Source organism: Folsomia candida, unplaced genomic scaffold, assembly GCF_002217175.1.
Source record: "Folsomia candida strain VU population unplaced genomic scaffold, ASM221717v1 Fcan01_Sc003, whole genome shotgun sequence".
Taxonomy (NCBI): Eukaryota; Metazoa; Arthropoda; class Collembola; order Entomobryomorpha; family Isotomidae; genus Folsomia; species Folsomia candida.
Genome location: NW_019091195.1, coordinates 2879955 through 2905365, shown reverse-complemented (window position 1 = coordinate 2905365; position 25411 = coordinate 2879955). Strand labels below are relative to the sequence as shown.

Below are 25411 nucleotides of genomic sequence, written 5' to 3'. Positions count from 1 at the left end.
CAAAAGAACATTTTTGTTGTGTTTCCATTCGTTGTTTTTTATTTCTTTGGATTCTTGTGTGCCATCACTTCATTTTATCTCCATATTCAGGTTCTGCTAACCTATATTTTATTTGCATGTCCCATTTTGTTGAAAGATTTAAGAGCAAATTTGCCCACGTATCGAACCCACCACAGCCTCAGGTCGTGTCCTAATCTGGTGCACGAATATAGGTGCTTTGAAATATTGCATGTCATAGGGATGGGATTTTACGGTCCACTTATTCTACCATTCCACGCCTTTTTGTCAGTACTTGTAGTTCTTGGAGCTTATCTCATCACTCGCCATTGGATGGACATGGATTACATAGCCATTTACATGATGTTCAACTGGGTCTTTATTTTTTTCGCCGTCTGGGCATTAGTTCTCCAATTTAGTGGATTTTACTTTCTTCAATGTACCAAAACCTTAAAATCCTGGAAACATTTCAAATGGAACAAGAAAGATTTGAAGGATTTGAAACGTTTTACAAAATCATGCAAACCACTAAAAATTGGAGATCAGATACGTTTTAACTTTAATAATTTGTCAGTTCTGTTCTTTATAAGAGGAATTTCACGTGGAATTGTGAGAGCTTTGTTAGCATTGAAATGAATAAAACCTACAGCGTCCTTTGCCCTATCTATTTATTATGCTGTGAAATATGAATTATGATACGTTAGATTTCAGCAGAATTTTTTTTATAAAGTGGAAACTACCAAATTTTTATTACTACTCACAATTATTTTTGAATTTATTTTTCTAATTAAGATTTAAGTCTCATATACATATAATAAACTGTGATATTTAATATCTCACTTTTCTTAATCACATATTTCAATTACATAAGAACAATCTTATTTTGCAGTATTTATTCTATTCAGCATTAATCAAGGTGGCACAATACTACAATTAAATATTCCAACTGATTTCGTTATAGTTTAAAGAACACAACCCACAGAGTTTGTAAAAAATGCAATAAATATTTCAACAATATTTAAAATGCAATAAATATGTAAATGCTAACCTACACACTTATCAGAATTATGTGTTGACTAGTCACAGCGTCAAACAAGCGTCTCATATAACGGCATATGTACACTTATGTATACTTATACATTAAAATTCTCACTAACAAATTGCAACCACGTATAATTATAATACAGCATTGCCTTACAACCTTACATGAATTCACATCCATAAATAATCAAATCTAAACTTTACTTCAAGTAATCTTTGAGAATGTGAAGTAATTCCTGCGCTGCTTCAATACGATTCAAATCGAGAGATCCAAGGGAAGGGTCCTTGCACTGGCTAAGAAGTTCAGTAAACTGTGGAAGTTTTGCCTTGTCGTTTTCTGGAATAGAATGAAGAAGACCTGGTGCAAAATCTGAAGAGAGTGGGTTGGGTGCCAGAATTCCCTGAAATTGGTCATAATTATAAAATGCGCATCAATCTGGTTGTTAAAACGAATTTCTCTTAACTTACAGCACAAATTGCATAATAATTATGATCCGTCAATGGTCGGACGCTATAAAAATGCAAAAAAATTATGAATATATTCAGGGGACATTACTTATCTAATCAGTTACTTACCAGAGGTCGTCTGTAGAGAATGAAAAACATTTTGAAATAGCACCTCCTTTGTTCTTTTCACAATCCATGGATTCTGACACTAGAAGTTTATCAGCATCCTTTGTTTTGCCTAGATTCCAATGCATCATTATTTCGAGCGTTCGTTAATTTTTAAACTCTTTTAAAGTATAATTAATAATTATGCATTTACTCAGTATTAGTTCTTCTTTATCCACCACAATAATATTCTCAAGATCAATCATCTTTAGTGAATTTGTGTTTTCGTTCACGGCAAAATTGTCCGGAGATGGATCCGTCATATACAGAATGAAATTGGTAGGATTTTCTCCAAATTTGTTTACCATCTCAATTAACTGTAATGCTAGGTGTGCTAAGGCATAAATAAGTGCATGAGTCAAAATATGATTTAGCAGGACGCCAGCATTTTCTATCATTTACTAACCTCGTGTCTTAAACGGTTCATGCATATATTGACTTAAACTTCGGCCAACGTATTCTTCTGCTACAATTCGTCCACATGACCTATGATATATATATATATATATTTATATATGCACAATGCACATAAAAGTACATTCAAATATACATTTAGTAAATACTTATACCCATAATATTTTGGGAATGGCCACCCATCGCTAGCCGTGAATGCCTACAGAGAATAGAAATAACACATTTATAATAGTCTGTAAAATGCGCATTACGAATATTTATCATTGATAAATTTATAGGCCACCCACTTCCAAGATTAAGGGTTCAGGATTGAGCAAAATAGTGGTAAGAACATTTGCCAATATGGTTTTAGGATTTTGTCCCTTATTAAACTTTTTTGCAGCAGCCACAAGAAATTCCATTTTCCTATGCGATGGGCACAACAGAATATCAGACCCCTCCCCAATTTTCCCCCCGTGCAAAATGTTTTGTCCAGGATGAACTTGTGAAGCGTGGGAGTATTCATCAATAAGATATTGCACAGATCTTGTCACATCGCAAGCATGGTCACGACCATGTCGTTCACATATTGTTTTGTCAAGATTATCCAACTCATTGTCATGAGCAAGCTTCTTTAGGATGAGCTGCATAAAAAATATTCATTACAAATATTAATGTAACCTGACACATATCACTTCATTGCCTGAATAATTTGATTTGCATACTTTCGTCTCCTTCCCACGAATATTCCAATCGGCATAAAACACATTTTTCTGATTCATCAACTTCGTCACGGAATACTTTGTCCAGTCGGTGAGTTTAATTTTTCCTTGTATCATTTCAGGACAAAGTTTGACCCCGAAGCATGCCGGGCACTTGTTTCTTTCTGTGAGTTGGTCCAGGTCGAGGTTCAAATTGAGAGCTTTTCCAGCCCCACTCCCACCACTCCCACTGAAGATGAGGAGGAGGAGGGCTAAAAATGCCGAGAGGATGAAAATCATAAGCAGCCAGCGCTGTCTGGTTTTCATGGCGTAGGATTGTCTCAGCCCCGTAGACTGACCAGAATGACCAATTCCAAACCAACGACGTCCCCCCGGATCCCCTGAACACAGAAGTCTGTCACACTGACAAAAATAGTACGCTTCCTCACACCGATTCCTCCCGTCGTGAAAATCACCACCAATGTCGTCGTTAGACGAAGAATTTAACATTAGAATAATTGACACAAAAGATGGATTGACTGACTAACTAACTAACTATATATAAGCTCGTAACTTAAGAGAGTAATATTATTATCTGTTGATAATATATGATATAACTCGTGACAAGTTATTTGACGAGTATAGAAATAAGGGGTCTCTATATCTTAAAATTTATAATGGTGAGTTGTATTGGTGGGATGTTATTAAACTTGAGAAAATCTCATAAATATGATTTGTGATTACAGATTTTGTATCCTTATCTTACAAACAGGCTTATCAATAATGGAAAGTGATTAGACACTAACCAGATAAGTTTTTCGGTCTACTGTGAACGAATACTGAACGCTGTTTACATTAATTACAAACTAGATAACTCATATCATTAACGGGTTTACAACAAACGTTGACTCAGAGCTGCATTTAAACAGGAATGATAAATAAAATTAAATCTTGACACCAGAAGAACACCACCCACGCACAATCACACAAAAATGACTCGAGGTACAGCAAGTTTTCAGTGGGTCAAAGTACCTTCATCATTAACTCCACGCCTGTATTTCAATTTTCTCAGTACATTAAGTACATGACACATTCGGAGAGAGATCTTATTGTATTTTGTACATAAACTAATCTGCAAATAGTGATGATGAGCGATGTTTTATTAATGACACACCATTTCCGTCCTTTGGTGACTGTATATTCCGTTACACTCCAGCCAAAATAATATAATCATATATTGTACCAATATTTGTATTCTGTATGAAGTTATTTCTCTGTTATTCATGTTTTGAATGAGGAATTGATTTCATGCTAATGAGTTTTCCAGTGACGACTCTTCAACAAACAAAGGTTAATGTGACGGTGTAAAATGACACGTTTTTAGAGAGACGTTCACTAGATTTACGATGCAATTTGATACTGATTCTCGCAAACTTTCATGACTTTCAACTTCAATCAATTAACAATAATATTTAAAGAGCTAGAATTTAATACTTTTTACACAATGTTATTCCTTTATTCTTTTTATGTTTATGTATAAAATAGGCAAAATTGCGCCTCAACCAGTTCGATGGATGGATTTGTTTTGGAATGTTGGAGATTCAATGTCAGGCTACATGTTAAAGGCAAAAAAGTCAAACTGTGTCTTCTGCCTATGTTGTAGCCAACGTATAGCAAATTTTTTTCATGGAGGGTGAGATTTTGACAAGCATTGTGTTCTGCCAAAATATTGCAGTGTTAAAAAGTCAGATTGGTATTTATAAAGATGAAGATGATGTTCGAGAGGGCTGAACTATGAGTCATCCACATTATGGAATGGCATGCATGAAATTCTGAAATGTACCATCCGTGAGAAGAAGTGATCTGTGTACAGTTTATTGCGAAAAGTGGGTTGGAAACAATTGAATAGAATGCTAAATAGTCTCTACTAATGCGGAGATTGAATCTATATCCTCATGAAATATTAATGTGAATAATAACACATTGATTGATAAATAAATTATCATCGTTTATACTTGTTTTATTGCAAAGCATTAAATGCCATTGCGCATCGAAAATGAATGTATATAAATATATACATAAGCAAATAGAAACGTCAAATCTTAAATATGTTTAAAAATTGATTTAAGACGAAAATAATTCACAATAGCATTAACGAAGAATATTTGTAACATTTCGTTTGTTGTGTTTTGTCTAGGATATGCTGGTTGACGAGATCATTTCGACCAACTTGCATAATATCTCGCTGTGGCCTCTCATGAGTTTGAAAAAAAAGATGACATGATCGGTCGGTGGTTGAAGGTTCAGAAAGAAAAAAACAAGAGAAAGAACAGTATGATTTGCTGTATATCTTAATTTATTTAAATATATTGGTCAACAAAATATTAATTACTACATGATTATGTAATGCATACGCTGCTATCGGTCGCATAGTTTAAATCAGATATCAAAATAAGCAGGTCGTATAAAATTAGCAAAAATGCATAAAATCATTCATTTTAATGAGTTCGATTGATAAAGGTTGATAGGACTTAAATAAAAAATAGCATGAGTTCAAAAATGGATATGTAAGAGATTTTGGTCGTTTGGGAGAGAGGCGGGGCATCATTTCCTGTATATAAATAAGCAAGATAAATGAGGGTGAAGATAATGGCATCCAATTAGTTAGTATGAGATGAGAAAACCAGATAAGGATAGGTATTTAATAGTAAGCATTACTTCCATGGAACACGAGTAATAGAATTTTCAGTTCGGATTGTGGAGCGATTATAACTCGTAGAAGAACTAGACATCCCGACACTAACTCTGGTCATAGAAGGCCGATTGGACGATTTAACTGATTTTGAAGTAGGGGCTTGACTGTAGCGCCATTGATTCATACTTGAAGTACTCGAAGGAACTAGGAACGTATCTGTACTACCTTCGGCAATATTTTTGTTACGATTAGACGCTATTGCAGAATGCGGTCCGCCTCGTTGGTTCACATTTCCATCTAAAATTAATTACAGTATATAAATTGAAATTTTGGACAATATTATTATGTGCTTACTTTTCGTAGATGATGCTCGAGTAGTTCTATGCTTATCACCACCACCACCCATAAAACTCATCCGACGGCGTTTAGGGCTAACATTGTAACTCTTGACTCCGTTTGGTTTAACAGTTTGAGATCCCAAGGGTGGAAGCATTGGTTTCAAACTTGGCCTTTGAAAACGAGCAGTCGATATTATTTGATTGGCTTTCTTGCTTGGAGATTTACTTCTGCAAAGTAAGCAACACAATTAAATATTATAACCTCGCATATGTAGCTCACATACGTATATCAATGAGCAAGTAATAATGTCACATTACTAACTGGGATTGCCGGCGCTCAAAACTTTTGAGTGTAGCACTTGAAATATTACGTTTAGAAGGGGATATTCCACTACGACGACTCAATACATTCCTTAAAGCTTTAGCCCGAATTTTTTCTCGGTCATTTGCAATAATTGCCATTCTTTCCTTGATGGATATTTTGAAGAAAATGTCATTGAATGAGGAGCACGCACCGGTCAACTATTATAAAACCGAAATGTGAATGAATTTTAAATAATAACAATTTTTTCTTGCATATACAGTATCAAACTTAAGTCTATCTAGCCACGATTTACATAGGTAGGACACCAATTGAATTTACTCAATAATCATTTAATATTTCAAATCGATTTTTGGACTACTGATTGGCAATGCTGCATGCAAAGTTTGAAGTGAATCGAGTCAAAAATGGATAATCTATTGATAAACTTCTCCTCTTGTCAATCAGAAGAAGCGTTAAGTTCGATACTGTATGTATTGCATTTACATAATGTATTATGTAATCCAAACCTGCTGTATTAGACCATGGTGCAAAACTTGGTCTAGCTCCTTAATTTCAATTAGACCTTGATTATTAGGTGGATTCTCTTCGTACAAATTTAGCAGCAATTCTACTGTGTCTCGAATTGTTTGAATGATAATTTGTATCTTCTCGGTTTGCAAAAGTCGTCTGGTGAGATAGCCTTTCACCCCAGCAGTGAGCTTGTCAAACTTTAATTTCATTGCAGGATCATGTGCCTACACAAAACGCAGGAAAAAATATTATAATAGTTTGTGCTGTGCACTTGATAAATTAGATTTATTAGCAATATTATTAACCTGTGGTGGAATTTTCAAGACGACCGAAGACCGATCTAATGGGTCGGGAAATACAAGGCCTTTGAGCAGAGGGGATCGAACATCTCCAGGGTGTTTCAAAAGAGAGGGGTTTATTTTCTGCATTTTGCTTTGGAATTTCGAAAGTCCAACTGCGTTAGACACGTTTCCTCCCCGTGAGCTAATAGTTGGACTTTGTGCAGGGTCATGATGCATCCATCCACCTTCAGATGAAATTACGGTCCGAGACAACATGGAAGATATCTCGATATCTGCAGAACTAACAGGTGCCGAATGAGACTCTTTCATACGCATGTGGCTGTCCACTGAATTTGTAATGTAGTAATTTCGAAGATTTGAAGTGTCCATCAAAATAGAAGAAGAAGGGGTAGAGGGCAATAATTTTATTGTTTGATCCGTTGAAGAAGGCTCTGAATTCAGATTTTGAGGTGGCTTGATTGAAGGAGTGGGAGTGGGTGAAGAAGGAGGAGGAGCAAGTTCCAATAGAATCTTTTGTTTCTCTTTTTCAAAATCTTCGCGAATTTTTTGTGCTTGTTGTTTATAAGCAGCCATTAATTGCTCGAGTTGTTTATGATGTTGAATTTCAATTTGTGAAATAACATCTTCATGGTGGGCTTTCTTATTATTATCTTCAAAATTTGTTGCAGTAGTAGTCTGTTTATTACCATCTGCTTCTACTTCTCCGAGATATCTTTCAAGATGAGCCTTTTTCCCTTTTCCAAGATTTAACTGTTGCAGTTGTGAGACAGCAATCTGGACCTGTGACATCAAAATTTACAATTAGATATGTAACAATTATAACAATAATATTAATCAATATTATTTTTCTAATATAAATTTGAAGTTGCCAATTACTTCAGGGGAATCTGTCCTTGTTTCCAACCTTTCCCATTCTTTATCTCCTTTCATTGGAGTTGATTGTGCTGAGGAGGAAATTACCACGGAACTTGTAGCTGAATTAATCACAGGTAAAGCCTCCATTCCAGACGCTGCTAAAAGGGCTGCACTTGGAGTCAAAAGCGTATAAGACAATTTTCGAACATGTTTCTTAACATCCATTTCTGAGCTGTGGTTCTCTTTGTCACTAGAATCCGATGGGCAGGAAGTTTCATCTTCATCTCTGTGAGACTTTGATGCACTATTTGCAGCGGATTCAGGGATTTCTGTTGTCAGTATAAACTCGAAATCAGGGTCTGTAACCCTCGTTGTTCCACTTTTAATAGGGGTTAGTAGAGTAGGAGAGATGGATGTAAAGGACAACGATTTCCTAGATTTTGAGACTGAGGATCGTCTAATCCCTCGTTTACGTGGAGGAGTCACTGATAGAGCAGCTTGAGCAAAGTTGGTGTTAATGGTGAAGGTGGAACTGACGTTTACCGTTGCATTTGCATCTGCAACAAATTCGACAACAGGAACTGTGCACGGGAGTTCAACGTTAAGTATAGGCGTTGGTGTAAATGTAGGCGTACAAGAGGATATGTATTTTGAGAGACTGGTGCTTGACGTTTGAAACGTGCACGTATTGTCATCCTCGGATGAAATATTCATAGTGGTTTTTACAACAGAAAGATTTTCTTTCTCCTCACTTTCTGCAACAGTAAAATCTCCTTCATCATCGTCCACGTTGTTATCAAAATATCGAGCTGGACGTTTCCTTTTTACGGAAACAAGGCTCGTGGTATCGAGCAGACCTCTTGCAGAAACTGGCTGTTGTTCTAATTTTAATTGATTATTCTGTTGTGCACTGCATTCGTCCTCCTCTTCTTCTAAGTCCTCTACTTCACTTTCAGATTTGGCAGTAGCTTCATCCCCTTGTTGGACGTTATTATTGATGATGAATGTCCCCGTACTAGAACCAACTGAGGCAAAGTTTCCACCTTTATCATTATCATCATCGTCGTCGCTGTCATCACTATCTTGGTCATGGCGCACATCTTGACCAATTTCCTTGGACTTCATTATCATGTATGCGTTTGGAGTAGAAGTCAGATACATTCGATGTGGTAATGGAGTTTCCGTTTTTGTAGTTTGTACACTCATCAATCGTCTCGCAAGTTGCCGAGCTTGTTCCCTTTCAATAGCGAGTTGGCGAAAATAACGCATCTCAGCTCTCTTATTGTCACTCATCTACACAAAAGCAAAATATGCTTCAATTATCCATGTAAATGTGTGGATTAATTATAAAATCTGTACCAATGGAGGCAATATTGAAAGTCCATCAACCTTGATGCATGATACATATGGTTGTTCATGCTCCTGTTGTAATGTGACTGATGCGGAAGTTGTGTCCATCGTAAACTTCCAATTTTCCTCTACAGTAGGCAATTAGTCAATTTGAAATGGTAACGAAATGACTCCTGTTACACGAACGTCGAACAACATTAATTATCTAATAGCATCTTTACCACAACTTTACTTTTAACCATATTGCTTACCTACGTACCAGTACCAACCGTTACAGAAAAAACAATTACTAGACGCGTCCTTTCATTTATTAAGAAATCCGTAAAGAAATGTAGAAATTTGCACTTTCACAAAATTTTGTTATCCAATATTGATATTTCAGTTGCCAACTGACAGCAACGGCTCCGCGCCGGTGGTTCTCGTTAACTCACTCAACGAGTCAACGAGGGGCGAGTCGACGTACAGAAGTTTGGCCTATGAAAAAAATTGTCTCAATTTTCATCTTCCCAATCTAATAGCCAAAATAAAGCTCCTCAGCTATGCATTTTTATTAAAGTTTGTCATTATATTTATACGCATTTTTAAAATTAGAATCGATTTCATTTATCTGATGGAATGCTAAAAGTGATGCAAAGTATATATGTATACAGTGAATGAAAATCCTAGTCCATGTCAATTCAATTTGTGATTAAATTAGGAAGCAAATTTTAAGTAACAACATTTATTACGATAATACAAAAGTTAAGCACAGTAACAATATAATTCCAGCTTTGAATCTTTAATGCATGTAATATGCTCCTTGTTTATTGCACTTATCCTATGCACACTCGGTTGGGCGTTGAAGGTTGAGTTTCCCATAAAATAATCGATTTCGACTTCAAAAGTAAAGTCACCAGGCTTTGTGGTGAAGGCAACAATGAACCTTTTGACCAAATCTTTGGAAAACTTGGTTACTACCGTCCCCGCAGTGATTGCTTTTACTTGCAGTGGTGCACAAGGTGAGTTGATGAGATCCTGGTTCTTACTTTCAAGAGCAGCTAACGCTGCTTTTCTTAAAAGGGGGTCGTCTAACAGAACTTGTTGAGGGAGGTAGCATGCACAAAAATCGTCAGGAATTCCAACATCCGCGCAAGTATTGTCTTCTGGGAGGATTTCGAAAAAATTCTGAAGAGTATGCTTTCGCGGAACTAATTTTCCAGATAAATTTGCATTTATTGAGTCGTGTGGAGGATCGATGGACGAGAACATTTCGAGGATGCGGTTAAGCGTCCAGTACATTGTGAAGGGAGAGGATAATCTCCTGAAATATACAAGAAAATAAATTAGACAAATTCTACAATTACTCAAGTATTACATTTGAGTTAGTATATGTACTTATTTATACCTGGAATTAATTTCTAGTGCGGTTTGCCACTCTGGAAACTCTTCTTTTATCCATGGTGGAAGACGAATCCACATGTTTGGCAGCTTATCTTCGTAATATCCTAAAATGGTTTCGCGAAAGGGACCGTATCTATAATTCAATAAACTTAGTTGCAGCTATTTAAAAATAAATTCTTATTTTTTTAAAAGAAATTTTATTTTTAAACCTATAGCCATGATCCCCCATAAATATTAGTAGTGTATTGTCCAAGTATCCCTTCTCTTGAATTCTTTTGAAAAAATTAGCATACGTAGCGTCAACTAGTTGAATACCGTTCGAGTTCCCGTGAGATCCCTCCGTGCTCCATGAGACGCTGTAGATTGGAGTCTTGTTTCTGTGCCCGATATCAAGTACTGATTCAACGTAGGCGAGAATTACTTCGTCATTTGTTTGCTGTCCAATGCATTTCATAGCCTCGCTCTAATTACATATGGTCGTATAAATTTATTTACCTACAATATGAACCACAATAATTGACATGTACATACAACGTACCCTACCGACATAAAATGGGGGGTATGCATAGTCCTGAGCTGCTAGCATGATGGGTCTGTTATTGAAATCCACAGGCTGTTGTACGAATCCAGTCTTTAGGTAATTGTAAATTGCGAACGTAGGCGCGTCTTCGGAATGCGCAGTGATGTAGTTGGCAGAATCAAACCGTTTGGATATGTAGGGACATTTGTCCTGGGGTGTTAATTTGGAAAAATAGCAAACCTTGATCAAATCGTCCTCGCTGTATCCTGCCGACAATGCAACAAAGTTTGGGAATGTGTTCTCTCCAACTATTGCGACAAAAATGAAAAACTTGTATGAAAGAACGGTTGAGATTTGGCTTGTTTGATTTGTTGTTTGTTTGATTTAAAGTAACCTTTTGTGTATCCCAACATTTCTACAGCTCCAATATTTTCTAAAAACCTTCTGGTTTCAAACATGTTCCTGCGGAAATTCAGTCTCGATGTTGAATCTAATCCAAAAATGAGAACGTTTGGAGGCAGTCTCTCCTGTCCAGCATCTTCAGATTTCCAATGGAGGATTTTCTTTTCCACATTTTGTGATTTTTGAGACCCTTTTACGACGGCACTTGCATGAAACGCACGATACCTTACCGCTACTGGAATAAATTTTATCGAGCCACATTCAACCACGATGAACTCATGGTGCAATTCCGTTTCTTCATTGTTGATGTCGATGCAACTTGAATACCTAAAGAACAATTAATTTAATTGCAGTGTTGCTGAAGAGTACCAAATATGTAACATGCAAATCACACAATACAGTTTTTGAATCACACGTCACTTACTTTATTAAATTGTCTGCATCCTTCAACTCACTTATTGTTCTTGCCTCAATGTTTGACAGCGTAACCCTTTCCACAAATTTGTAACAACAAAATCCTTTGTACAAGCGGTAACCATCTCGTTCTATTTGGCGTCGATTTATCACTAATTTCTGAAAATGAATGGATCCCACGAACCAATTAATCTTTACATCATGTAAAATCGTATGAGACCACATTTCCTTACGTTATTGCGCACAAACGACCAATTATAATGTGTCTCATTGCATTTTTCATCCGGTTGAGCAACTTTTAGGAATGGAAAGACATCCTTATCCCAAACATCAAAGTCTGGAATTTTGCATGCAGGCGTGTCCACAATGCGCTGCAAGTTTTTGAGCCGGTCAACTTGTAGGAAGTCTGCGTACAAACTTTAATTAGAGGACTACTGGATAAAGAGGCGAATTACAGGGATGCGAGTGGCTTTCTTTGAAGCAAATATATACTCAACTTACAATTTCCGGAAGAAGCACGACCTTTAAATGATTTATCCTCACTGGTCTCCCCACTTTTTGAATTATTGACTTGTATTGATTTGTTATTTTGAGCAATTTTGTCACTGGACTTGAATAGGTTCCATTGGTAGTCGTCATTTAGTACAAAAGTCATAAGGCACACGAGGTAAAAACTCACCGCACAAGTGACCACAAGGTAAAAATTCCTTGCCAATGATAACGAAAACCTATTCCTGAGTTTCCCGTAAATTTTCATGGTGTATAATAAATAATGTGTGACTTAACCTCTAATCTAAGGGCGGCTATATGGATTTATATAAATTATTATTTCACATTTCGGTTCAAATTGTTGAGGTCAGGACAATGCTACCTACTAAATCAGTTGTAGTTTTAGTTTGAGTGAGAGGAATAAGGAACACTTTATTTTGCAACTGACGATGGAAATGTCAAAGTCAGCATCAGCGAATGTATTATATTATTCGAGTCGTGATGAAATCACCTTCGACTTCTACTCAACTCGCATTACTATCTCCATCTTCACTAATCGAGTTCCCGAGAATTTCGCCTATTCCTGACGTATGCATAAATACATTTTGAATGTTACCAATCAATAATGTTTATCCAATTAAATACAACCACAAAGAGAGAGTAAATTATTGTGTCCACTGCACTGCCCTGCTTTTTCTAGCAAGTTGCTGTTAGAAATAAATACTTCCATGGTGCAGTCCTAGCTTAATGCACATTGGAAAATCTCTGCGCGGTGTGGACAAAGGAAAAGGGCGATGACGAGTCCTTCGTTCGCCCATTCCTGTGCCAAAAAATTCTAGTTCCATATCCATTGGCTGTAACAACTAGGGTATTTCATCTTTTAGCCTCATGGACAGTGTTACAGGGTCATCTTAGGTCAAAATAATGTTGATTTCTGAAATACCCGCCATAAATAAAGTCTAAAACTGTCAAATACAAAATTGAGACAATTTGATCTTTGCTCTCATTTAACGGTCACAGGATCATAGTAGATCAAAATGACCTATCCAAACCTTGAAAATTACTGTCAATTAGACATCCCACATGAGTTGTTTATTGGTAAAAGTCTCATGTCCTTTGCCCTGGCGCCCTGACCTTTTGACCTAGAGGGTCACCCAACTAATTTACCTCAGTTCTGACCCCTTGGTATCATTTCAAAAAAGACAACTTAAAAAAGTCAATTCCTTCGAAAGTTGGCATGATATGATGGACGGACGGACAGAGCCGATGCATAAAATGGCTTCACTCCTAGCGAGACCAAACATAATAAAATCTTTCAGTATAATATAAATACTTATCATGAAGTGATTCAAGATAAAATTGACTGGTCCATCTTGACCATGGTTGGCTTGCAAAAGAGTGAAACTCGCCTTGAAATGAAAATAAATATTTATGGGCGGATGAAGTATCATGTTCCCGAATGCATACTAACCCATACCCCTATTCATGATTTAATTTTATGCATTATTCTTGCTAACCATTCAACCAGTCGAGGGTGTAAATATGTAAAATAAAAATCATAATACTTTCTGGAAGTTTTAACATTGATTTAATCTGATCTGACCCACAGCTGTATATCTACTTAAGTATTTATTCATACTCACAAAAATAGTGCCAGTAAAAGAATATGTGTAGATCCTTAGCTTTGTAAGTTTGTACATACATAATCATTAATCATCAATGAAAACAAGTGGTACACGCTTCATTTGTCATACTATGGAAGAGTGGACGAACTTTCACGTTCTTATCCTTTCTATGGCATGCTCATGCGTATACTCAAAGAAATCGGTATTATTTAGGTATCAATTAAAATGGCATGATGATACATTATGCAAAGACCTTTTCCCAAATATTTCTGCATACCCGAACTATGCTTAAAATAATTGTGTAAATTAACCGAGCGTAGGCAAAGGCAAACAATGACCTCCGCCGATGCTTCAATTCATCTCTCATGAGCCAAGTAGCCTCGGGAGGTGTTGTCTGTTAATGCGGATTTATAGCACTATATCTAATATATTTTTACGAGGGTTGTATGTACATATTGCAAAAAGTGCAATTTCTCTGTTGTAAATACACACATGCTTAAATAATAATGAGTGTCGTTTATAGATATTAGTAATTTACTTTTATCACTGCGCCAGCACTTTATTTTATGTTTCTCAAAGAGGAAGCAGTTTTATGAGTATTTCAGTTCAATTTCATCTGCAAAATATATCTAGTACATAGAGCTCTTTTCAAACATTGTAAATATAATTCACATTTAACAGTAGTATAATTTAGGTAGTAAAATCTTTGCAGAAACAAAATAGCTCGACCTTTGGATCCGTAACACATTTAACATGTCTCTGGTCTATTTTGCTAGCTCTTTGTACATTTGGCACGCTACTAAATGTATTGTTTTTGACGAAAAAATCAATTTCAGCCTCTAAAAGAAACTCTCCAGGAAAAGTAACAAAGCCAACAATATAGCGAATTATCCCATCCGCGTACATTTTAGCACCAGCCGTTATTTTTCCCACAGTCAGTTTAACACATAATTTTTTACCTTCATCACCTTCAGGGTTGAGATCATGATTAACTTTTTCTACTGCTCTTTCAGCACCTTCCAGCAAATTCGAGTCTGAGAGAGGAAGTGAGACTACGGGATAACAAGCACAATAGCGTTGAGGAACACCCACGTCTGAACATGAATTTGTTTCCGGGACGGATTCAAGGAAATTTTGAACATATTTGCGATCTATGACAGCTCCAGTTTCGAGATCTTTTACAGACTGGGGTGGTAGCACAGAAGGAGAAAATGTTTGGATAATGTGATTCAAAGTCCAGTAGAAGTGGTAGGGGGATGTTAGCCGCCTAATAAATAACGATGCAACATAACACCATCATTAATAAAAAATATAACTATAATGTACACACACATACGTAATCCTTGTAATTAACGAGCTCACCGTGAATTATTTTCCAGACTTTTTTGCCAGTCTGGATATTTTTCTTGAATTCTTGGAGGAAGACGGATCCATAAGTTTGGGAGTTTGTCTTCATAATAACCAATAAGAGTTTCTCTCACAGCTCCAAACCGATATCCATGATCTCCCATGAATAGTAGCACGGTGTTGTTGAGATAACCTTTTTTTATCATTCTAGTGAGGAAATTTGAGTAAGTTTCGTCCACTAGTTGAATCATGTTTAGGTTGTCGTGTGCCAGAGTAGTGCTCCATGAAAAACTGAAAATCGGGGCTTTGTTCTTGTGAGCAAAATCCATACTGGATTCCATGTATGTCGTAATTGCCTCGTCGTTAGTTTGATAACCTACGCAATCAATGTGGTCTCCCTAAATCAAATAATAATAAGTGCACATTGTTGTTTTAAGCTATGCAATCATCATCTTGCATGCATATACAGGTATCTAATTTTGTTATACCCTGATCATATTCAGCGTGTATGGGAGTGAGTAATCAAGGGCACCCAAAAATAATGGACGAGCATAGAAATCCACTGGTTGATTTGCAAATCCAGCTTTGACATAAAACTTTTTGTTAACTTTAAGTTACTTTATGAAAGTAAATCTATATTACCCTTCTTATAGTTGAAAGCCGTGAAGTCGGGCGAGTCTTCGGTTTGAGCAGTCAAATAATTTGCTGCATCCAACTATTTCAAATTGAACAACAATTATATGTAGAATTGTAGACGATGATTTTTTTCGGATTGAATGAAATAAGAAATGAAATATATATACCTGTTTCCAGATTGAGGGACAGTCATCTTGATAATCCATGTAGTCGAGCATGCACACTTTAAATACATCTTCAGCACTATAGCCCAGGAACATGGGGCAGAAATTTGGGAATGTATTTTCGCCAACTTTTGTGTATCCAAACATCTCAACAGCCCCCAAACTTTGAAGCACTTTTTGCGTCTTGAACATATTTCGTCTAAAGTTTATTCTGGACGTGGAGTCAATTCCGACCACAAGGATGCTCGGTGGTAACTCTTCATCCTGCTTGGAAGATTTTCTGTTCTTCCAAAAGTCAACTTTCCCCTGAATTTTTGCCTTGCGAGCATTTCCCTCAGACGTGGCTATCCCATGAAAACCTCGATAGTGCACATTCGTGAATCGACTCCATGAACATTCTACTACGATAAATTCTGAATCAATTCTCGTCCTCTCATCAGTTATTGGAACGCATCTTGAATAACTGAAATGTGATAATAACGATATGCATGAATAAATGAGTTCTTCTTATTGTTAGTCACGACCCGACATCAGAATTTACTTTGGTTTGTAAAGATACTTACGAGATACTATCATCTGCTAGTTTTTTAGCAATAAGATTATCATCACTTTTTCGGGTAATAGTTTTGTAACAACAAAACTCATCGGTAAATACGTGACCGTCAGCTTTCATGGCCTCGGCATTCATAACGAGTACCTACATATGTACAAAATCGAATTTATAATTTATCGATTCCTAATAAAATTGAGAAATGATAGTTCATTATTTGTAGGTGTACTCACATCGGCTTCAATGTAGGACCAGTTATAATTGGTCTTTAAACAGTCTTCTAATGGTTGTGCAGCCTTGATAAATGGGATGATTTCTTCGTCCCATGGATTAAAATCAGTGATTTTGCAATGTGTCGTATTAACAACTAATCCCATATCTTTTAATCTCGCAGCATTAAGAAAATCTGTGGAATATTAAGAATATGGTTAGCATGAAATGCTTATCAAAATTATTCCTAAAATAAAATTGAGTATTCAAGTACTTTCAGTACTCACAATTTTTGTAGCTCTTGGATTCTTGGGGCTTATTCCTATCCCACCTTCCAGAAGAACCTCCCCCCACCCCCGTCGTAACTTGTTGTAGCCATTTCTCCTCGCAGATAAGAAATAGCAGCAGACTTAAAGTTGCAAAAGTTAATAGTAGAAAAAACTTTTGAACACTTTGAACCCTAAAATATGCTCCACAAATGTGTTTCCTGTTTGGAAGATATGACCTTTTCATAGCACCAACTACTTTTCATATGCACCTACGTACATATCCTGTCTCTGTACCTATGTAAATATGATTGATTATCTCATTTCATGTCACAGACTTGATTTTTGTATAATCTCAACTTGGTTTTACAGAGTAAAATTAACTCTTATAATTTAAATAAAAACCATCACCGAGTTTCTATCGATAGTAAACTGGCTGTCTTCTCAGGATCAGTGAATCGCTTATTTTCACGTGCAAGTGCTTACTACAGATTAATAACGCATCGCAAAAGAAGTGATCATTGCTCAATTTGCCACATCATGCTGTGCAAATATTGTACTCAAACATGATTCTCACTTCTGTAGACGCGAAAAACATGGACGGATGCGAGATGATAATATCCTTTTGAATTATTATTAATGTGTTAGTTTGTGAGTCATGGATTGTGACAAGTGCAGCCTGCTATTGGATAAAAGGACATTGCTTGAGTATTAATGCATTAAAAGGTACACGCTGGTTTATCTTATCGCTCCAGCCTCACGGTCTGTTGTAGATATTCGACAAGTATAAAAGTACTTAATCACAGAATGAGTATTTTGTGTGATGAATGTATGTTCGAGTCGAGTCTTGGTTGTGCTTTAACCCTATGAATACACATGCCCAATTATTATGCGACACGATTTGCACGGAAAACAGAACAAAAAAAATATTGGAAGTGGTTGTTAACCACAAATGTCTAATAAATAGAATATTATTAGTGTTAGTGCCAAGTAGAATAAGTGCGGAGATGATGTGCAGCGTTGTTGACGTTGTTGAGTGGACCATATATTCTCTCACGCACTAATCCTAAGTGAAACGTACATAGGTGGGTCGATATATGTATGCCAAAGGTAAAACCCGGGTCCCGGCAATTCCCGATTCGGGTGTTCCGGCTTTCATCATGAACTTTATGATGTGCAATTCAGCTTTGTCACAGTTTCACTAAAAATCTTCTACCTAACTAGTTTATCTTGGGTGAATTGGCGTAATAAGAACACATGCTAAATGATAAATATGCCAGTTATGATTTCTGTGTTTGATGAAAGTATAATAGCTTTAATTTAATGTAATGCTGTAAATAAAATATTAGAGAATGATGTACAATAAGTTGAGATCAGGTCGAGAAAATAAATTATCTTGCTATATAAGTTGCATTATTCATTATTGTATACACAGATTTGTAGTATTACGTAACGGTTGAAATGGTTCGTTGTACTTGTCCTTTACAGAGAGGTCTCACTTCGAGGAGGGTATTATGGTAGGATTGAGCAACCAGGGGATCACAGCCGAGACTTCAGTATAAATCCCTGGGTAGCCAGATACTCCACAAAAAAATCCACTGGATGCCACACCCGCAAAGAATTTGTAGCCAGGATTGCTGCAAATTATCGCACCTCCTGTATCACCCTATAAAAGTAAAATAGCGTGAATTTAATTCAAGTGTTTCAATGTACTTATTATGAAGCACAATTCTTATGAGTTTAAGTACCAAGCACATGTCAATTCCTCCTTCCGGTCTCCCAGCACAAATTTGGGACTCTCCGTCAAACACGTCATAAATTCGAGAACAATCGTCCTTTGGAACAATGGGAAGCGTCGCCTTTCGCAGGACATCGGACATACGTGTGGTGTGTTCGGTCGCACCCCATCCTGCGATTTCGCAAGTTCCTGAAGCGTTAGAATGGGCCAACGACGCCCAAGAAACATAGTCTGTTTCTACAAATTGACTTGTAAATTCGATCACCGCAACGTCGTAGCTAGATGCTTCCCTGAATAATTAGATGAGTTTAGATGAGATTGGCTCAAACTCTTGGGGAATTTGAGATTTATAAATAAAATTGTTAATTAATTACTTGCTGTAAAGATAGTGCACGTAAATCTTCGAGGGTTGAATTACTCGAATTTGTTTCCAATTCTCACTGGCGGAAAGGTTGTGAGCACCCGCAACCACTTGAGTGCTTCCCAGAGGATAGTTTCGTAATTCTTCAACGCAATCTAATGAATGTTCCAGTAAAATAAAATGTGTGAGATGTCATGTATAAACTATTTGTCATTCGTACAAATCTACTCACGAGCGGCAGTGACGACTTTATTTGGCGAAACTAACGTTCCTCCACAAGCATGATCGTGTCCACTCGAATCTCCCTGTAGAATTTGTACCAGATCATGATAAATGAAAATATTTACTATAGTGCAATACTACAAGTACAATGTTAGAGTAGGTACCCGAGGAATTTGAAGGGAAACCATCCATGGAAAGTCGCCTAATCAGTTAGATAGAATATTATGTAGAGTTTTTTTTAAGTTCAATCGTCCTTCGAAGGTTTTCCTTATCTATGTGTTACCTGGGGTAGCTTCTACCCCTCCGTAAATCAAAGTTTCCATTGGCATTCCATACCCAGTTTGGATCAAAAATGCAATGAGGAATATCAATGCAATCGAGGAAACTTCTTTTTTTCTAGGTTTTCCCATACTTTTATTTCGATTTTGCACTTTGTATAGAGAGGAAGCTTTATTTATTGTTTGTTGCTGATACGTCAAATGGAAATAAAACAGTTGACAAAATCCTACACGATTATATTATTTCAAGAGCTTGAGAATCGTTCACTCTTTGTGTGATACCACTGACGCTGTCACTCAACACTGCGATGATGATAACTGATTGTTCTTGATGATAACTTTATTTGTCCACTAGATTATTCACTTGATTGTTCGCTATATTAATTATTGTCCAATGAGTATGTAAATAGGGTTGCGTGCAAATTTCTGCGCATTTAAAACAACGTTGCACAGGGTTTCAAAATTGGCAAGCATTTTCCATTTTGGTTGCTCCATTCATACACAACATAAGTAGCGACTGCATGTGAAGCTTGTCGTGAAATTCATTGAATTTCTGAACTCACAGTCACCGGTCATGGTCACGTTGTCCCCGAGTGATCAGGGCATACGACACAATGTATCTGTTCAGGTGCAGCTAATACCTTAGATTAGTTCGTTTATGCAACAAAGCAAACACATGCACGGTCCACCATCCATCATTTCTTATTTAGCATTGTGTCAATAACAACTGATTCACTAATTCACAATATCAATCGAATGAAATAAAGCCTGCATGGACTTCAGTCTTGTCTGCATAAGTAATCCAAGTTTTATTTAATCATCCTGCTTACTTTTTAACGTTCAATGACTGGAAAAAATTGCACAGTGAGATCATGCACTTGACACAAAATTCGTACACCTGAAGTAATCTAATCGCTATTTTTAAAACGGAATCCTCAATCCTCAGAACTAATGACAAATGACAAAGGTCACGGCTAAAAATATACCGTTATGATACAAATTGTATCGTACAATGAGAGTGCAGGGCAGAAATAGAAAAGAATCACGCACATTTACATATTTGCTGCTTATTCATGTGCAGAAAGTCCGGTTGTCTCCATAAATGCATGCAGATACTTATTTGTTGGTTTCAAGTGCATGCATATGTAACGGGGTTCGTAATCCAACTGTAGCATTATCTTATTTAATAATAGTGTTATTACAAAACTAGGTAAACCCCAGATAAGTAGATTAGAAAGTGGACAGTCCAAGTCAAGTTCAAACGTATGACTGAAAGTTATCGGATGAAGCGTATTTTTTATTTTTTGTTTCTCGTTTTGTGCTAAATGTATCACTAAACTTGAGCATCACTTACAGAAGCCGATAGCGTCAAAATGATTGTATGGTATGTTGCCCATCTTTAAAACTTTAAATTTTTAGTAGTCGGTAAATTAATTAACAAATTAATAATCTACGGTCAACAGAAGTATCATATGTCGCATAACTTGTTGCAATCATCAAAGTAGAACTTGGTCCATTTTAAGGATGAAGTAAACTGGACTCTTCAATGTGGGCTAATTTTTTGTTCGAACGAGATTTCTTGGAAAAACGAGTACGTCTCAAAAAGTAAGTCTTTCAAGCAAGGGCGTACTTCTTTACTAGTAATTTTGGCTATGGTACTAAATACCTACATATATTCTACCCAAAATATATACTACATATAATTTCTGAGAATTAATGGACTGATTTGATTTTATTTATTGCTGTCTTCTCAACCTGCTGCCTGATTGTAACGATTAATGAGTTTCGATATACCCATTACTCTACTCTTCAATATGTACATACACATATGTATGTACAATGTACATGGATATGCAAAAACAACCAGTTTTTCTTTGTACCAATTTCACCTTTATACTGCCTCTGACGCATCTTCTTCACTGGAAATCGTTGACTACTCCAAATATGATTGTCTTATGCAAATTTCTAGATGTGGCAACAAAAAATTGTTGATTTTGGTCTTTTGGCATGTCATAAATACTTGATCCTGATACCTGACTGAATCTTCTTCACTCATTACGTTTCTCTTAGCCGTTAAGGTTGTCCATATTTTCATTCTCTCGATATCCAAAGTAAAAATGCACTTTAAGTTGTGCCTTCCCTTAGTTGGATTACTTGCCTCTGTGTGTCAAGGCTCTGGTTATTTCCCTTCAATTGGTGGCCCATGGAGTAGATATACGACTACCACCCCACCCCCTGCAGCAGAATCAGGAATTAATCTTCTACCTCCAACCACCGAGGTCCCACCTCCTCCATCCGTCACGTTTGTCCCTCGTCCAAGGCCAATCCAACAGCAGTCAAATAATGGGAACAGGAATAATTTGGACAATTCACAAAATCAAAGTGAAGAAAACAATCGGATAAACCTCCGCAACTTTTTCATTGTAAGTGATCCCATGACTGGAGAACGGTTCTTGGTGTCGAAGCAAAACTTTTGGGACCGGTATAGTGGAAACTACCAGGAAATATCGCAAAATCAATACAACAGGGATTCAGCACAGCAACGCCGAAGTCGTAGATCGATTGAGAGTTCTTCAGAGGAAGAAGCTATGCAAAATGTGCAACATTCTGAATCTTCGGAAGTCGTTGATGGTGATTTAATGCAAGATGACAGTGCTGAAGATAGCCCTGCTATCGGCCTAGTTTTACTGGAAAATTTGGAAGAAAACGACAATTTCGACAAACCAAATATTCTTCGCAATGAAATTATTTCGCAAAATTCCGCCCCAGATGGATCCAACTATAATTACAATTTCAAATCAACGCCAGATATTTTTAAGCTATTCTTTCCGTCTTGGAACAATGACAATAATCAAGTCATTTACAAGTATACTTTATTCCGACATGTTCCAATCATTGATGAAAAAGAAAGCGACTCTAAAGCAACAACTGTTGCATCAACCACCGAAACCACACCCACCAAAGCTGAAACTTCGACAGTGGCAAACCCTGAAATCCCTGAGACCACCGCAACAACTGATGCTGAGGAAATTCCTCAGACAACTGCATTACCAGAAATTGAAAAAGATGACGATGCTAATCCAGATGAGAATGTGACTCCAGTTGCATCAAGATAAATAATTAATATTTAATTACGGTGTAATTTATTGTTCTAATGACTTCTTACTTCTTATTGTAATACAAAATAAAGCACATGCACATGTATCTATTCTTTCAAAAACTTTTTTATTTCACTATAAACTACATATCATAATTAACACTAACACACAAGCAACACTCCATATCCATGTTTTTGCATCTTCATTGTACGAGAAGCTGTTACTAAACTAACTTAATTTCTTTGGGACAAATTTGAGGGCAGCAGAATTAACGCAAAATCGTTCCCTTGTTGGTTCCGGTCCATCTTCGAAAACGTGGCCAAGGTGTGAGTTACACTGAATAGGACATGATCCGGTTAGAATACATTTATACATAGTACATAGTGTCTAAAATTAATAAAATAGAAAGGGAAATAATTTTCACTTGCATTATTGCACAGTATTTCATTCCGAACCATCCCATGGCTAATGTCCTTTCTCCTTATCACATTAGAACTGCTATTCCCAGTGTCTTCGATGGCTGAATGAAATGATGGCCAACCCGATCCTTTAGTAAAAAGAAATAAATGCTACACATGGTTTGAAACAATCTTTTGTAGTACCACCAGAATGAAAGAGGACAATTACCAGAATCATATTTCGCTTTACTAGAAAAAATGTCCGAGCCACAGCAAACACAGGTATAAATCCCCTCTGCTTTGTGATTCAAGTATTGGCCGCTGAAGGGCTGGAAATTTTAACAAAGATAAACATTCAATTTAGAAAATCTTACAATAGATAAGCTATATGAATTTGATGAGTACAAATATGTATTGTGTGTACCGGTTCTGTGCCACCTTCTCTCGTACAAAAATAAGATTCTGGAGTTAATCGCTTGGCCCATTCCTCGTTAGGAATCAGCTTTGGATTGTCTGCCCATTTTGGATCAACTTCCGCATCCGCAACTTTAAAACATGTCCCTAAAATTTGCACATAAATGACCATATTATACAAGAATTGCTGAGACATGAGACTTAAATTTCTGCCAAATTATGTGTACATAATACGTCTGTAAAAGTTCGTTACACAATTCTCTGTGAGCATCCATGTGACTACGAATGAATATGTATCTATATGATGCATATGTATGTATGTATGTATATGAGATGAAACTATACTGTCCCATGGAAATTTTTTGACGGAACCACTAAGGTGGTGGAAATATCTGGATTGATAGAATGAATAAGATTGACCTTTATGAACTGAGGGAGGAAAGCAGTAAATATACGTACTGCATATGAATATATGTATGCAGAAATAACATTAATAAATATGACTAGAAAGGACGATTCTTCATATATACATATATAAGTTATAAGGGAAATACAATATTCTCATTTGGGACATTTTGTTATCTGTCAAACTTCGTATTTAATTAAATCCAGCATTTTAGCAGTATACATACATATATCAATAGCTAGAGGTCCCATACGAAAAGACGGAAATATATAATTTAAGAATGAAATTTTATGAAAGCCGAAAAATACGTACTTTTTAGAAATGTCATACTTACTTGACATATGTAACCCTCGAACAGAGCTCCAACTGGCTGCTGGAGGAAGAAATCCGACTGTACTTTTTGCCAACAATGCCGACGATGACAGACTCCCAGGACTGCTAGTTGCAAGACATTTCACCACCAACGTCGACACAGAGGACAAAACCTTTTGACTAAACATTTTGTAGAATTTTTAAAATTTTCTATGTATAAATTAAGCTAGCACCAGGATGAGAATGAGGTCCACTACGAAGATGACGAGTGGAGTCTGATTTTAATGGAGAGAAACTAGTGACTGCTGACGACGATTTGTTTAATGTAAGGAAATCGTCTTCTTCTATGTGACATGCAGTATGTCTTGTTGGATAATGGTCATAGCTCTCCGAGCATATCCACCTAAGATACGATAGGCAAACACTTTAAGAGGTCTTTAATCAGATTAAATATTCTTGGTAGTTTAACCCATGAAAAGAAATGGGATTTTTGAGTACTCAACTAACTTATTGACTTTTTATATGAAACTCAGGAGCAAAGCTATCGTTCTAAATTATACTAATTTTTGTTTACCAACAAGTCAATAAGTGAGAATATATTTTATTACATAGATAAAATATGAATTTTAAGTGATTTTATACATAGACCACGCAGATTTCAGTATGACTTCACCAAGCAGTTACGCAAAATGAATACTTCTAATCATAATAAATGTGATTTGCTAACTGACTTAGTTGGCAATATACTTATCGTCATTTTTTATGATGATGATAATGATGACCTATCCCTGTCAACTTTGAGACCAGAATTAACCAGTTAAAAACTGGTACGTTTTAGACTAAAATCATTCGTTTGAGGTCATTATTCCATGTTTATGTCCTTCTGGCTAATATTTCGTGTAGCCATTTATTTCTACATATTATATTGACACTATCCCATTTACTGAATGTAAATCTGCATAATGTCAACTAGTGTCAACTAAAACTGGATGAAAGTTCTGTGATTAATGAACGCAATAAATTTTCATTCCAATTTTGCAGCGGAAAAATTATGATGTTCTT

The 25411-nt window shown here is 36.4% G+C and overlaps 6 protein-coding genes across 8 annotated transcripts; all 6 read right to left on the bottom strand.

Annotated features, from left to right (window-relative positions):
• Positions 1-741: 741 nt before the first annotated feature.
• LOC110847823 (divergent protein kinase domain 2A) lies at positions 742-4464 on the bottom strand. Its single transcript, XM_022094833.2, has 8 exons — positions 2769-4464; positions 2352-2687; positions 2220-2263; positions 2057-2136; positions 1805-1984; positions 1615-1723; positions 1507-1549; positions 742-1439 (listed from the first exon to the last, which is right to left on the bottom strand). Exons 1-8 carry the CDS (start codon positions 3252-3254, stop codon positions 1239-1241), a joined length of 1479 nt encoding a protein of 492 aa, XP_021950525.1. The 5' UTR covers positions 3255-4464; the 3' UTR covers positions 742-1238.
• A 618-nt stretch (positions 4465-5082) lies between these two features.
• On the bottom strand, positions 5083-9532 carry LOC110847821. 2 transcript variants are annotated; one of them, XM_022094830.2, is made up of 9 exons: positions 9371-9532; positions 9129-9292; positions 7791-9062; positions 6918-7694; positions 6609-6836; positions 6100-6299; positions 5794-6005; positions 5463-5736; positions 5083-5355 (listed from the first exon to the last, which is right to left on the bottom strand). In XM_022094830.2, the coding sequence occupies exons 2-9, from the start codon at positions 9225-9227 to the stop codon at positions 5349-5351; spliced, it is 3069 nt and encodes a 1022-aa protein (XP_021950522.1). In that variant the 5' UTR covers positions 9228-9292; positions 9371-9532; the 3' UTR covers positions 5083-5348. The 2 variants fall into 2 exon arrangements, with proteins under 2 accessions (XP_021950522.1, XP_035705682.1); XM_035849789.1 differs by having other exon boundaries at positions 9129-9247.
• Positions 9533-9812: 280 nt separating this feature from the next.
• Positions 9813-13383, bottom strand: LOC110847822. The gene is made up of 8 exons (XM_022094832.2): positions 12337-13383; positions 12069-12241; positions 11846-11994; positions 11414-11748; positions 11038-11327; positions 10709-10962; positions 10504-10632; positions 9813-10419 (listed from the first exon to the last, which is right to left on the bottom strand). Exons 1-8 carry the CDS (start codon positions 12590-12592, stop codon positions 9861-9863), a joined length of 2145 nt encoding a protein of 714 aa, XP_021950524.1. The 5' UTR covers positions 12593-13383; the 3' UTR covers positions 9813-9860.
• A 1096-nt stretch (positions 13384-14479) lies between these two features.
• On the bottom strand, positions 14480-18179 carry LOC110846735. Its single transcript, XM_022093575.2, has 8 exons — positions 17144-18179; positions 16880-17052; positions 16660-16793; positions 16100-16559; positions 15939-16011; positions 15785-15879; positions 15312-15694; positions 14480-15216 (listed from the first exon to the last, which is right to left on the bottom strand). The coding sequence occupies exons 1-8, from the start codon at positions 17367-17369 to the stop codon at positions 14640-14642; spliced, it is 2121 nt and encodes a 706-aa protein (XP_021949267.1). The 5' UTR covers positions 17370-18179; the 3' UTR covers positions 14480-14639.
• A 237-nt stretch (positions 18180-18416) lies between these two features.
• Positions 18417-20188, bottom strand: LOC110846600 (transmembrane protease serine 9). Its single transcript, XM_022093406.2, has 6 exons — positions 19727-20188; positions 19608-19645; positions 19454-19526; positions 19235-19376; positions 18871-19150; positions 18417-18788 (listed from the first exon to the last, which is right to left on the bottom strand). The coding sequence occupies exons 1-6, from the start codon at positions 19851-19853 to the stop codon at positions 18618-18620; spliced, it is 831 nt and encodes a 276-aa protein (XP_021949098.1). The 5' UTR covers positions 19854-20188; the 3' UTR covers positions 18417-18617.
• A 2737-nt stretch (positions 20189-22925) lies between these two features.
• LOC110845604 (peptide methionine sulfoxide reductase MsrB) lies at positions 22926-24869 on the bottom strand. Of its 2 annotated transcripts, XM_022092057.2 has the most exons (6): positions 24583-24850; positions 24372-24529; positions 23642-23778; positions 23447-23546; positions 23248-23366; positions 22926-23155 (listed from the first exon to the last, which is right to left on the bottom strand). In XM_022092057.2, the coding sequence occupies exons 2-6, from the start codon at positions 24376-24378 to the stop codon at positions 23048-23050; spliced, it is 471 nt and encodes a 156-aa protein (XP_021947749.1). In that variant the 5' UTR covers positions 24379-24529; positions 24583-24850; the 3' UTR covers positions 22926-23047. The 2 variants fall into 2 exon arrangements, with proteins under 2 accessions (XP_021947749.1, XP_021947748.1); XM_022092056.2 differs by having other exon boundaries at positions 24372-24869.
• Positions 24870-25411: the final 542 nt, after the last annotated feature.